The following is a 14038-nucleotide window of genomic DNA, read 5'->3' on the forward strand; positions in this document are numbered from 1 at the left end:
ATCACACTGCATCACTTCTGACCTTACAAGGCAGTTTAACCCAAATGCTATGGACTGCTGTGACCTGGCATGTTAGTGTTTGTGGATTTATAATGTGTTTCATAGAAGGCTATGTATTTATGGATAGAGAGGACTGCCAGTACTGAACTAAACAAGTGTCACAAATCGCACACAAGAATTTCAGAGTATACATCATGCTCTTCTGCAGGTCACAATATTTTGAGAATAATTCTGACCAGAACTTTAGCTATATGCTCAGATTTCCAGTGTACCAAAGTATGCTGTAGTAAATACATGCATGACACAAAGCAAGTTCTTATCCAGTCAGGGTCAGCATTTTCCACAAGGCACAGAGCTATGTTTATGACATTGAAACCAAGAGCTCCATTCATCACCACAGTTGTACTAACAAATTATATCAGCATGGCCAATCACATAAAGAGCCATACTACTCAATCTCAGCAGAGTAGCAAGTACTCAGAATATCCACACAGTACAGGAGCAATCCCAACAGCAATCAGTGTCAGCTCATTTTGCTCCTAAGTCAACACCAACGTGAAACTGTCACTGCAAGTGCCCCAGAATGGTTCATCTTTCTAAAGAGTCCCTATAGGCCATCTTGAAGCAACCAAAAAATCCTACCTTGACCACCTTTACCTTTACCTACCACCACCACCTTTAGGCCTTTTAGACTCTACTTTTGTACTTAGCATTACATTAACTATGATATATAATCTCAAACTGAAGTCTGTCAATTGACTGCTCACTGAGTCAAGAATTCATTTTGCTAATGAGTAGTAAAATACAAAACTCCAAAACAACGTCCAAGAAGGGCAACAATGAGGGAGGGCAATCATTTTTTTTTAATACATCCTGTGAAAAATTATTAATGAAATTGAACAAGTTTGGGACAAATAGCTTCAAATTTCCGTCACAGAACCATGTATCTTACAATTCTGCTCCTTCTCCCCATTTTCAACTCACAAAAGACAAAAATATTTTTAAAATCCCCTACCATAAGCAGAACCACAAGGAGATATACCATGTAAATACTCTTCTCCATTATATTCAAACTTGTAAGTAATCTTTTCCCCCTTTCAGAACAGAAGCTGGAGGAATCTAAAGCTCATAGTCATGGATTCAGCAGCAGTTTACCATCTCAGTTCTGAGACTACACTTTGGAAATAATTCTAAAATCTGCAGCTTTAGCTACTACTTTCTCTGTGCATTTTCAAGTGAATATGGTATTTATTTTCTGATCTAAACCTCCATATTCCCATTCTTGCTTCTAAACACTGGATTCCAGTTTCTCCTTTCTGTCATTATTCTTCATGCATTTACATTCTGGACTTGAGCCTAGAATCTTATTTCTTCTACTGTACGAAACTGCCTCATTCCTCCTAAAGCCTCTCCTTAAGAGCCCAGAAGGTCAGACTTGCTTCTTTCTATGTAAATCCTCAACTGCCAGCATAAATCACATGTCCTGTGTGCTGCCTAACAGTGACTTTTAGACCTGGTATTCTATGTAGGCACAATTCCAATAAAGCAATTAAGCAGAGGAAAATTCGTGGTCGCCCAGGCTTCACACCTCCACATCTGTGATTTCACTTGTAAGCTCCCCAGCACAGGTCCAACACCTTTTTTATACAGTATCCAACATATGTCAACTGCTAATCATAAAGATTAGATGCAGCCCTAAAGAATGACAAGATTCAGTGGGTCTGTGTGAAGAAACAAGAGAATTAATCCCCAAACACAGGACAGCTTGTTAGGTGCTTCGGGGATGCTGAAGTATCACAGTGAAAGCATTGGCTATTATGTATCAGCTTTAAAGAATCCTTATCTCCAATCCACAACACTAAAACCCACACTTTCCTGCACATTAGCATACTTTGCCCCTTCCTAACACCACAAAAACAAAATCCCAGCTCTTTCCATCCCAACTTCACTTTCTTCAGATGTGTGAGAGATGATACATGTTAAGACTGGGCTGAATGTTTGCAGATGCCAAAGGACTTGTCAGATCCAATAACAACTACGCTGACCTTCATCAGGCTTTCATAAAATGACATCATTAATGTTACTGTTAATTTTGGAGCTCTCCTCTTTCCACTCACTGTTACAAAGTTTCTTAGAACTTACCTTTGATATGTCATGTTTAAACAAATTAAATTGCTCCATCTTCCATATCTGAAAGTTGTTTGTGGCTCACAGTGCCCTTTCTGCTCTTTACACAATTACATAAGGTCCCAATTCCTACAGAAGAAAGGGGGCCGTTGTGTAAAGAAAAACAAAAATTAAACAACCAACCACTGGGTAGGTAGTTCAACATGATGACAAGCTTTTCCAAGGAACTGAGGACCTACAGGTACCTCAGCTAAAGCACATAACCACCCAACCATCTCCTTATTTCACATAACCGTGCTTAGACACAAGAAACACGTTTAAAACTATCACTGTACTTTTGTTAGGCAGTGTGCAGCTGCAGCTTTTACTTCAGCAATGAATTTCCAGCACACTAAGGAATTAAGACATTAATTTAAAGTTTTCTAAATGCAATAAGAACATTCTACTGAATCTGCCATCATTATTGATTGCACACCCACACATTTGGGATTTCCAATGTCAGCTGGATTTCTCCTGCAAAGGGAATAAAATTGATCTGCAACCATAAGCTTTTTTTTTTCCTTCTTGCCTCTATGTTTAAGAAAGCCTCTTGATGGATGCTTTGCTTTTAATTTTGCAAAACAAATTTCACTTATAATAAGAGCTTCTGTGCCAGGTTTCAGCCCAAGAGGAATTTGAGGTGGATTTATAAATCCCCTGGAACACTAAAGGAAAGTATAGAAATAGAAATCCTGAGGGTGACAGTAGTGTAGAAGTGTAGCACTTCGTTCAAAGTATGCTGTAACAAAAAATAGAAAAGTTGCTTAGATTACTTGCTCCTTTCTGAATTTGGACAAACACATTAGGGAGGCTACAATTTTAACAATTTTGTCTTGACAACAGGCCTGGTGGAGAGAAGCAATGAGAATAAGATTTAATGTTGCAAAGTCAAGACTGAGTTCTATTGTTCTCAGCAAAACAGTCAAATCCTATTTTTACAGCAATAAAACAACTTGGTACTGTCAGTAATCCAAATTAGGGTTTATTTGGCATAAATAAATTTTCAAGAGTACTAATGACACCACAGTCTATTCTCCATTCAGCAAGCCAGTAAACTGATGTTTTACACTTTTCATGTTTATGTCTTATATGGGGTAAATAACACCATTTTTACAACAAACAGCCAATATAGTCTGCTCAGTAGTAGATCAGACAGTTCTGGATTTTGAATTAATTATCGTATTGAATTCTGCCTTGATCGACCATTTATTTTCCATCTGAATTTTACCTACTAAATCAATGTTAGCACAGAAAGAATTTAAGAGTGGTTTTCAAAAACCAAACCAAGCAAATCACATTTCATTTGATCATGTACTGACCTGGCCCACAGAGAATAACTAGCATACTATACTATAACATACTGTAAATGTACTTTTCCAGCTTGGTCCTTGTCAGATGGATTTAGTGATTAATGCCAGTTTTACTCAGACTAAAGAAATGAGATAATACACTCCACAGAAAGAATATTCTCCATTTTCCTAACAAGATGGGGAAGTAACCCTCTAGGGAGCTGCAGACAGAAATTTGTCTGAAAAATAAGAGTCCTTTCTTTGCCTAATAATATAGGCATATATGACAGATGTCATTAAGATTTTCTCAACCATGCTAGAGACTTATAATGTAATACCCCTTTCACCATCCTCAGTAGGGTCACAATAAAAAGAAAAAAAAAGGAAAAAAAACTCATGGAAAGATGCATTAAGCAGTATTCTGTAACTATGGTTTCATATGATCCAATTTCCAGGCATTTATTTCCTTAAAAGTGCATAATTACTGTTTTAGCTTTAACAAGCTGGAATTTAAGTAATTTTTGAGGGCTTGTACAGCTAGAATGCAAGAATTTTTACAATAAGACCTGAATTCAAAGTACATAAGCAGATACACAGCTTGAAAAATATGAGCATTCTCCCCCAAAAGAGTCACAAGAGACATCACTGCAAGAGTTTGAAACACAAGTCACCTTGCCAGAATCTTAATTTCCTTTCTAAAAATTCAATTAGAAAAAAAAAATCTCCATTTAGAGTTTAAAAGTTGTTTCAAAACCTCAAGTCATTTTAGGTGCTAGAAACTGAGGATAAACATAAAATATTTTATTCAGGACAGAACTTATTCTTATGTCCTTATTTCATTATGGATTTCAAAATGCATCTTCTGCATTTGGGAATTAGCTAGAAGATTGCAGTATGAAGTAATTATCACACAACTTTTAAATTTATTTTGTTGATGGCTAGGTAGTTAAATATTTCTCTCCTTACAAATGAGTTTTGAACTCATATCAGAGCTTTTCAAGATCAGCGTTGCTTGTCATTCTATGCACAGATTGTAGTGCTCTAGAGAAGAAACACTTCAGATAAAATATTTAATAACTGACAGAACAAAAGCTACATCTTCTGGTACTGTTAAGCTCTCCAATTTCACACCTAGCCTGCACAGTCAAAACTTGACTGCCAGAAGCACTGCCAGCAGTAACACCCCCTTTATTTCAGGCTCCATAGAGACCTCTCTTTCTCCCAAAGCCACACCAAGAAGGAGTAAGAAAGATCACAACTTGCTGCACACAAGATTCCAAGGAGTTACTACAAACAGCAACCAAACAGCCATCGGACAGAAAAAACACTTGATCACTATGAACACAAGCAACACACAAGTAAGAATCCATTCAGGAAGCAACAGCTTTTGGTAACTGCTGCCTTTTATTTTTGAAGACCTGTGAGGTGCAAAGGTTCTCCCTCTGAAATGTTTATGGAGTGGATCAAAGCCCAAGAATCGCACTAGACCTTGAGCAGCTCTGCAGATGTATTAAGACTGTAAGATTTACTAGCACCAGCACAAGCTGCTTCTGTGATGCCCACTAAGTTCAATCAGAACATTTCTTTTGAAGAAATTAAAGAGCTCTACTATTTGTCCCCATCTATGTAAGAATACACCTTGCCCAAAATTTCGAAGGTATGTAACACCCCTTCCCGTTTCTTTGAAATTCAGCTGAAATATCAGAAAAGAAAACCACTACAAAGTTTGTAAGACTATTCAGCAGTAACGAAAACCAGATGTGACCAATCACAAGCAAACATTTAAGTCAAAATTATCTACAGAATATGTACTCTGTGTTCCCTTTTACTCTATCACTTACATTCATGCTCCTCCTGATTCCTAGACCACATTTAGGACTACATGCTAAGAAAACAAAATATTACTATGTTGTCCATATAAAGCAATACCTCTTGTCTCTTATTTTTCTAGGCTGTTCCTCTCCCAAGTACTTTTCATTTCAACTATAAAGAGGCCTGCTAAACAGGATTGGACACATGCAAAAAAAAAGTTACATATACATCATTTTGACAGGACAACCCACGACGTCCTTGAGGAACAGAGTTGTCTGTTAATAGAGGCAAGAAAAATATTTACTTGAACTTTCCACAAATTTGATACTGCATGTTCAAAATATCTTGCTGTTGCAGCAGCCCTCTTATTAGAGGGCAAAAATGAACTGAGGCACAGAGTTCTCATTAAACACAGGGTAAAAAGGGCCCTGGTTTATTCCTCTTCACAGCTTAGTCATCTTAACTCCAACTATTCACTGACTCTGGCTGCAGCAAGCTCCTACTGTAAGCTTCCCTTGTAGCCTCTGACTGCAGGTATCAGTTTGCAGACTCAGAATGCAGGCTTTTACCCAGCTAGACTGTGACTGCAGACCCAGACTGACCTCATAGCAGTGACTCTCCCTCCCCAGGATCCTGCTTCACGATTCTCTGCTTCACGCTCCTCAAGGTTGCTCCTCCATGCTGATCCTCCCCTTACCAGCCAACCCCCTCTTTTATCTCACTCATCCTTATTAGATAGAGCTATTACTCATCAAGGGTGAGGCTGTACTGGTTAATTAATAGAGCTGTTACTTATCAGGGGTGAGGTCACCTGTATTTCCTTCTCCTACATCTTGCCTTATTCTGATCTCTAAAATTTATCTGTCAACACTCACTATCACAGACAATCAGAAAAAGGGAACTATAGGGTTCACATTCTTTCTCTTAAATATAGCTTAAAGTTTCTCCAAGTAAAATGTCACATTTATGACACTTGTTATATCCCCAACTATATAACTTAACTGTGAGCACATGCCAAAGCACCACAGCTCTCATTCTACTTTGAAGAATCCTTTCAATAAAGAGGGGACCAGCTACTTAACTGAAATCACATCTTGAGCTTGCATTCACTAACAAGAACTTCAGTATGTAAGTTCTGTCATTCCCAATGCCTTTCATTTCCCTGGTTTTGGATTTAGGTTAGACCAGTGACAGCAGCAGTGTTAGAATCAGTCACCACAGCAGAACCACACCAGGAACTATCCTAATGCCTCAACTCATTCATGCATTCAAGATAAAGCAGAAGAGATTCTGTTAGCAAGGGCGCAAGAACCTTCTCCAGTGCTGCCTAAGGCTTGATAAATCCAGCACTTAGCCACAAGGGATTAATACTGAAAAGATACAATGTTGTGCACTGTGTAATTAGCAGCTGACTGTGAGAGGCACGGATTTGGTTATCCCCCACTGCCCCTAGTAAATGGAACTGCCCTCCCCACACCTTACCCAGGCTCCTAATGCAGCCTGAAAAGGTGTATTTCCTTGCCATTAGGATGATCTGCCCTTGGATGCAAACTTTACTGATATATTCAAAAGGTATCACTTATTACTACAGAAGGTCCTGTACTACATAGGGAAAAGGTCCACTTCCTGATACAATCTGAGCTGCTTGCCTCTCACTCCTGTCCTTTAAAGCAGGAAAAGGGACTTGAACCAGTTTTGTATTTTGCATAGCCTGAAGGGCCCAGAGACACCATATTTCAGCACAGCACAGCTCAAAACACACAGGAACAGAAATAAGGACTATCTTGATTTGACTCCAGCTTCAACAACAATTTTAAAGCATTGCTTTGCCATACTGCTTTACTTCACTCTACCTTTTCAACAGGATACTTATTATATGATCATCTTAAAAATAAACTACATCAGGCTTCGGTTTCCTCAGCAATGATCAGCATTAGTAATGGATCCTGAAACGATCATTTCTACAGCAGAACTCCCACGATGTTACCACTTTGCCTGCTTCTTCCCTTCCCTAAGGAGGCAGAGCACTTTGATAACACACGAGCATTAACCTGTTTTCTTTTGACTGCTTTGCCTTCCCAGCAACATGCTAACCTTCATCAACCAGCTCAACATCAAAACCAATTCTGACAGAAACACACAAACTCTAATGTATTTCCCAACATACAACAATAATTAGGAGATAAGCTTTTCAAAAGTCATTTTATCTATTTATTTTGATGTGTTCCCTGCAATGATCAATAACTTAAACTTATTTGTTTTAAAGTCACACTGAACTACTCACGAATGGGCCCATAAAAGGGATGCAGATCCAACTCACACCACACAGACACCTCTTCCTTCCCTTCACTTCTCCTTTCCTCATCCTTTTAAAGGGCTGAAAATACTGCACATTTCAATGCATTCCACTTGTTAAATGAAAAGGTAATTATCCCCACCCCCAGCTTAAGACTTTAAATTGTGCATCTGCAATGATCTTACCTAGAAGAAACTTGAAGCAATTCCTATAGCAAGAGGTAGCACACATGGAAAGAAATGTGCACTGAAAGAAATTACCCACTTGGAGAAAAAAACAGGAACCCTTTTATACTGAAAATCTTTACACAGTGTTTGTGCCTGAAAAATGATTGCTTAAAAACAAACAAGTTTCCCCCAAAACCACGTGCATTTTCCTTGCAGTCAGAACATGATCCCGCTCACATCTTGTTGTATTTTGAATGAGCTAATCTTAAATAGCCATGAGCTTTCCCTACTCTAGTGGGGCAAAAAAAGAATTCAGGAGAAGTTATGGGCTTAGGAAAAATAAGCAGCTGTTTACTCAGCATGCAATAAAACAGAAGCTGAAGGAAATCTTTTCCATTTTGACCTCAAGCTGGATGTACTGTTCAGACAGCACTCTGAGGTTTTTGTTTTACACTATAAGTCAACAAATCACCCAAAGCCAAAATGCTGTTTATCAATAACCTTCTCAATACATACTTTTTATTATCCTATACTAATTGAATTCACAAATATTCAGAGAGAAAGAAAAAACACTTTTTACTATCAGTCTTTGTACAAATGCACAACAAAATATAACACTATATAGAAGGAGACGCTCTTTTTACATATATTTATTGCATGTATACAGAGGCTGCCCCTTTTCTTTTATCCACCAGCTGTGCAGATATTGAGGGTTAAGAGCCCCTGGTGCCCAGGGAGAACTGTTAACCTCAGTGACTGTCACACATGCACTTCCAGAACCCAACACCTGCACAAGCTGATGAACTTTCAACACACTTAACTCAAAGGCTTGGAGGAGGGCCTGAGCCAAATTTCTCCATCGGGATCGGTACAGACCTATATAGTTTCTGCCTCAAAAAGCTTACAACCCAGCTAATACATTTTTTGTTTTACCGCTGGACAAATTCAGGAGACAGGGAATGTCTGGTGTGCCTCAAGTTTCAGACTGATTAATGAGAGAAAATCCCTTCAAAAGTCATACACCTGAAAATTAAAGAGATACGACAACATAAAGTGAAGAAAAAGCAATACAACAGCATTGCTGACTCCTAACCAACACAACTGAAGACACAACCTCGCACCTGAGTGTTGTATATTACTACTTCTATAGTCCAGCCAGCCTCAGCACTCGCACCAATAGCCAGCTCAGGTTAGAAATTCTCTATGCTAATAGTTTTCCACAGCAAACTATGGAGAAAGACGACGATTCCCCCCAGGCTTAGGGAAGGGCCTGCGAGAGCAGCAGCACAGGTGAGCGCCGGAGCCGCCCCGGCCGCACACCAAGGCACGAACCGCACGCAGCCGGGGAGGGAAAGCGCCCACGAGATGCTGTGGAGGAGGGAGGATGCTCGCGCAAGGACGGCAATTTCTCCGCGGAGACACCAGCCTGGAAGGGCAGCGGGCGCGGGCAGCCTTCCCCGGCTCCCACGCCGCTCCCTTCCCGTCTCAGCGCCGCAGGAAACGATCCGGGCTTTAACCGAGAGAAGGGGGGATTCTTTCTGGGGAGACGCACGCAAGAAGCGACGCCACATCCCCCGCCAAGTTGGAAGCTTCTGGAAGTTGTGCGCTTCATTCCGAGCGCGCACGGCTCCCACCACCTCCCGCCAGCGGTTACCGCCGGGGCCCGCCCCCGCCCCTCGCCCCCCGCAGCCGCGGGGAGCCGCCGCGGCCCGGCCGAGCCCCCGGCCCCGGGCACAGCCGCCAGCATCACCTTCATGCCGCGTCTCCCGGAGCACCGCCCGGCGGGGATGGAGGGAGGGCGGGCGGCCGGCGGCTGCGTGCCCGTCTCCCCCGGCGCTGGGGCTCCGGCTCCTCCTGCCCGATGTAAACACACACCGGCGGGCGGGGGGAGGCTGGGCCGGGGGGCAGCGCCATGGCAACCCGGCCGGAAGAGGAAGCGCGGGGGTCAGGGGCGCCATGTTGGCGGGGGGCTCGGGGCTCGCAGTGATGCTGCGGGGGCTCGGAGCCGGCACTCCCGGTGGAGCCGGCGCTCCGCGCAGCCTTCGCCGAGACACCCCGCCAGCCAAAGCCGCTGCCTGGCGTGGCTGGTGAAGCGCTTCACCTGTAGTAACATACTGGCCTCTTCCAGTTTCCAGTGTAAACCGCCGGGAAGGCAGCAGAGATGTATTGACTCAGCCGTAAATCAAACATGGAAGCAGTGTTTGTTTGACCAAAATGAGGAGCTGGTTCTCCGAGCTCTGGCATCGCTGTAGGCTTGCCAGCATTCACAGAATCAAATGGAATCAATTAGGTTGGAAAAGATCTATGAGGTCACTGAGTGTAACGTAAGCACCTCATGTCAGCTGGACCATGGCACTAAATGCCACATCCAGTCTTAAAACAACTCCAAGGACGGTGACTCCACCACCCCCCTGGTCAGTCCACTCCAGTGTCTAACCACCCTTATTGTGAAGACATTCCTCGTAATGTCCAACCTAAACCTCCCCTAGTGCAGCTTGAGCCTACGTCCTCTCCTCACTTGTTACCCGGGAGAAGGGCCCTGCCCCAGCTGGCTACAGCCTCCTGGCAGGGAGCTGCAGAGAGCTCACCCCTGAGCCTCCTTGTGTCAGGCTAAACACGCCCATGTCGCTCAGCCCTCCTCGCAGGACGGGCGCCCCACGGCCCTCACCAGGCGGACCATCCGCCCCAGCCGCACGCTGGGTGACCGGGGGCTCTCCAGCCCTCTGCTCCCGGTACCCTCACCAGCGGAGGTGGCTCCACCTGCAGCGTGGGGGCTGCGCCCAGGCTGCTGCCTCACGCCACCGAGTACGCTTTGGTGGCAAAGATAAAAGAATCTGGACATAAGCTTTGGTGTCTGAAATTTTCTTTCTCTTGTATTGCTTTAAAATTATCACTGAGCACAACCACACACATGGATAGAACCATGTTCTGCTAGTGGATGGTTTGGTGCAATGATAGAAACCAGATAAAATGAAACAAAAAGTGAAGTAATGATTCCTGAAATAGGGAGAGAAAACAACATTAAGTGAATGACAGTGATTAAGAGTTCATTTTTCTCTGATTTAATATTATTCTACATATGATGCTGAGTTAATATGGAGAGAACATAACTAACTCAACAAGTGGTTGAATCCAAAGAGGAAGGCCTGCTTTTGTTCCTTTTTTAAACTTCTTGACTAAGAAATGTTGCAATTTCTTCTCTAAAAAAGTGCCCTGGGCACCCATATATGTCTTTTAAGGAATACACTGAACCCTATTTAATCAGAAACCATAAAAAGAACAATTACATTGCTTAAAGACTAGGAATATCTTCTCTCAGTGCACAGTTAATTTTGTGTTTGTCCCTTACTGTCATTTCAAATTGCAGAACCTCCTTGGAGTGGTACCATAAGACTGGTTTCTATTTTTCAGTTAAAAAGGAAACTCCTGAACAACACCAAAGTAATTCCCTCACCTCACATGGGCTGACAATTAAAAAGCTTAATTTCCTTTGCTTTTCACAACACAATCCATGCCTTACATAATTATCTGCATCACTTCTTAGAGGAAGTGTTCTGCAGCCCTTTCCTGGCACAGACTCTTATAGCAGAATTTATAATTTCTTATGCACATATAAAGATACTTCACTTCAAGCCTGTGAATCTTCTCAGAAGAGCAGTAGTGGAAGCCAGTGAATTCAGTGAAGGTTTCATATACCACAAGAATTTCTGCAGATGTGTGAATATATATGTGTGCATATATAAGCACACCTACAACGTATGCAAGATACTACCCTCTATATTAGAAATATAAAATTAACTGTAATAATATAACCAAAATGTAAGTCCTTCCTTCCAAGCAAAATTTATATCAAATAATCCTGTCAATAGTATTTGTAGAATTATATTAAGTTTTTAATTGTGTAATGCAAATCCATATTTTGGTGGGTAGAAAGAAGGTCATATAAGGTTTGTGTTGAGTTTAACATGTAAATTATAGCCTGATTAACAATAAAATAATATTGCCTAAAGTATAAAGGGTTAAAGAGAAAAATATCTTTTCCCTTATCCAGGTTAAATTATTCACTCTAGTGAAGTTCAAAATTCAACTTTCTACATTTAAGATAGTGAATTTCAGATGAACATAAAATTTTTTCAGCAAATTCCTAAGCCTATGAAATAAAATAGATTGAAATGCAATCTTTTAAGTAAGTTAACTTTAGGTTGTAATGTTTGCAATGTCTGCAGAACATTTAAAGAATGTTCCAGCTGAAAAATCAGAATATTCTGGATGATAGACAAGTAGGGGATGGGAGGGAGGGAACAAAGAATGAGAAAGCAATTTGTTTACTTTGTGCTAAGCACAGAAAGTATTCCTGAAACTATTTCAGCTGCACCAAAATTATTACTTAGTTTTATCCAAAACTATTGAGTCCACTTAATCCACTCCAGTCCTGGTCTGGTGAGATGCACCTCAAAAGTATGTCTCTACTGAAGCAAAATGGCTAAAGTGTATGCTTCCATAAACTCCACTGTTTGTAAATCAAAAGTGATGTCTTTCCATGGAGAAATTCCTCTCCCAGCCTTCAAGAAGTTCCTAGAATTCTCTACCTAGAATTTTCCTTGAAGACTGGGGTCTCAAACATCTTAACTAAAGCATTGTTCATTTATCATTTTCTCCAAGGTGTTGAAGTTAGGGAAAAAAAATTACCTTCAGATTTGGTCTCAGTACATTCCCAAACTACTTATTAGACAAACAGTTTTATAAAGGTTGCCATGTTTTGTGTAGGGATGAGTGTGTGTGAAAGAGTGGTATTCAGGTACATTTTTTCTGTGTAGACTAGAAAGTCCACTTCTCAGGTGCAAAATTACTAACAGCTTCTCCCTGACATGTTTGCTAGCTTTAGGAGATGAGATTTCAGCACTTTTTTTGCCTGTGCTGATAACCACACACTGGCTCAGAGATAAGAACCCAATCAACAACTGAGGTCCCTAATCACATCCCTACAATGATAGAACTTTCCCTTAGATGCATTTGAAAACACTGAGATAACTAATGATTGTTTTAAAGTACTCAGGTGGACAGAGACATTAAAACAGAGGTAATTGATGCTGGATTAGACTGCTGCAAGGTTCAATTTCAGTACAGATGGCTGGCATCATCAAGCAGAATGCTTTGTTACCCCTGTTTACCTCCATTTTTTCATCCCTAGTTTTTTAAGTCATATTCTTGCCCTATGTGACATTTGAGCAGCCTTATCATTGCCTGCTGTTAGAAAACATAATGCAGCAAAAGGAAAGTGCCAGGTGGTGTAAGACAGGAAAATAATACACAGCAATAATTCATTGGGACAGGTGGTCACAGTATGGTGGCAGTAGTTGGCTCATGTGTTAAAGGGTCCTGCTAGAAAGGAAATTATTTCCAGACAATGAAGCTGCTGGTTAGTAGTGACTGGAGCTTTTAAAACTCCTCCAGACATCTCTGTTCCAGATGAAAAACATTTCCCCTACCTTGAGAAAATAAATTTGCCATTGGCCTTTTCAAGCATCCCAAGAATACCCAACAAACAAGTTAGCCACAATTCTGCAAATACATAAGCATTAGTTTTCCTCATGCTACATCTTGGGGAAGGACTCGTGTTGAGAGACCTACCCTTGCTTTGTATGCCTTACAGGCCTCTGTCAGTACAGCAGAGTCTGAGTCTCTCTTTCCTAACCACGTCTACAACATCCCTGCAAGGTAGGGAGGTACTTGCTGCACTGGGTAGGCAGATATTGGAGAACATTCCAACTCCAGCAGAGAATTAATAAAATTCTCACTGATATAAAGTTCAGCTGAAGGCATAAAGCTAACTAAACCAAGTGAAGCTGTATACCTACAGCAGATAGTTGCCTGAACACTACCCTACACTGGAATCTGAACAAGGTATCAGCTGCCACAAAAAACATTTGTGACAGAGCATCACTTAGCCTCCTACATCCTGGACTGGTAACAGCCTAATTCAGGAACTGACTCATTTTAAGGAGTTCCTATTAATTTTAAAACACCCTTGAATCCTAATGGTAGAAATAGAAAAGCATAGACAGCCGTGGGATTTGGCTGTATCTTTGGATTCATAGTTGTAGAAAAGACCACGTAGAGGTCCACAAGTTTCCACCTGCCCTCTCCTGTGAAGGGCCCATGGTACTCAAGCTGAAGAATTTGACATGCCAAAAGTTCATATGCAGAAGGGACTTTTTCCCTTCTGCAAATTTCAGTGTTTCACATGGCATTTTAGCATTAGGTGCAAAGTGTACAGGTATGTTTAAAAGCAAAAGAATGGCTCAGTG

General features: G+C 41.3%; 1 protein-coding gene across 1 annotated transcript in view; it reads right to left on the reverse strand.

The window, feature by feature from the left end:
• The window catches only part of LOC134551201 (transmembrane protein 263-like), a 203236-nt gene extending 193600 nt beyond the window's left edge, over nt 1–9636 (reverse strand). Inside the window, exon 1 of the mRNA XM_063398511.1 lies at nt 9481–9636. Within this exon, the coding sequence (XP_063254581.1) occupies nt 9481–9486 (6 nt within the window). The 5' untranslated portion in view covers nt 9487–9636. The remainder of the gene's footprint in view (nt 1–9480) is intronic.
• Between the last annotated feature and the right edge of the window lie 4402 nt (nt 9637–14038).

This window comes from Prinia subflava, chromosome 5, assembly GCF_021018805.1.
Source record: "Prinia subflava isolate CZ2003 ecotype Zambia chromosome 5, Cam_Psub_1.2, whole genome shotgun sequence".
NCBI classification, from domain to species: Eukaryota; Metazoa; Chordata; class Aves; order Passeriformes; family Cisticolidae; genus Prinia; species Prinia subflava.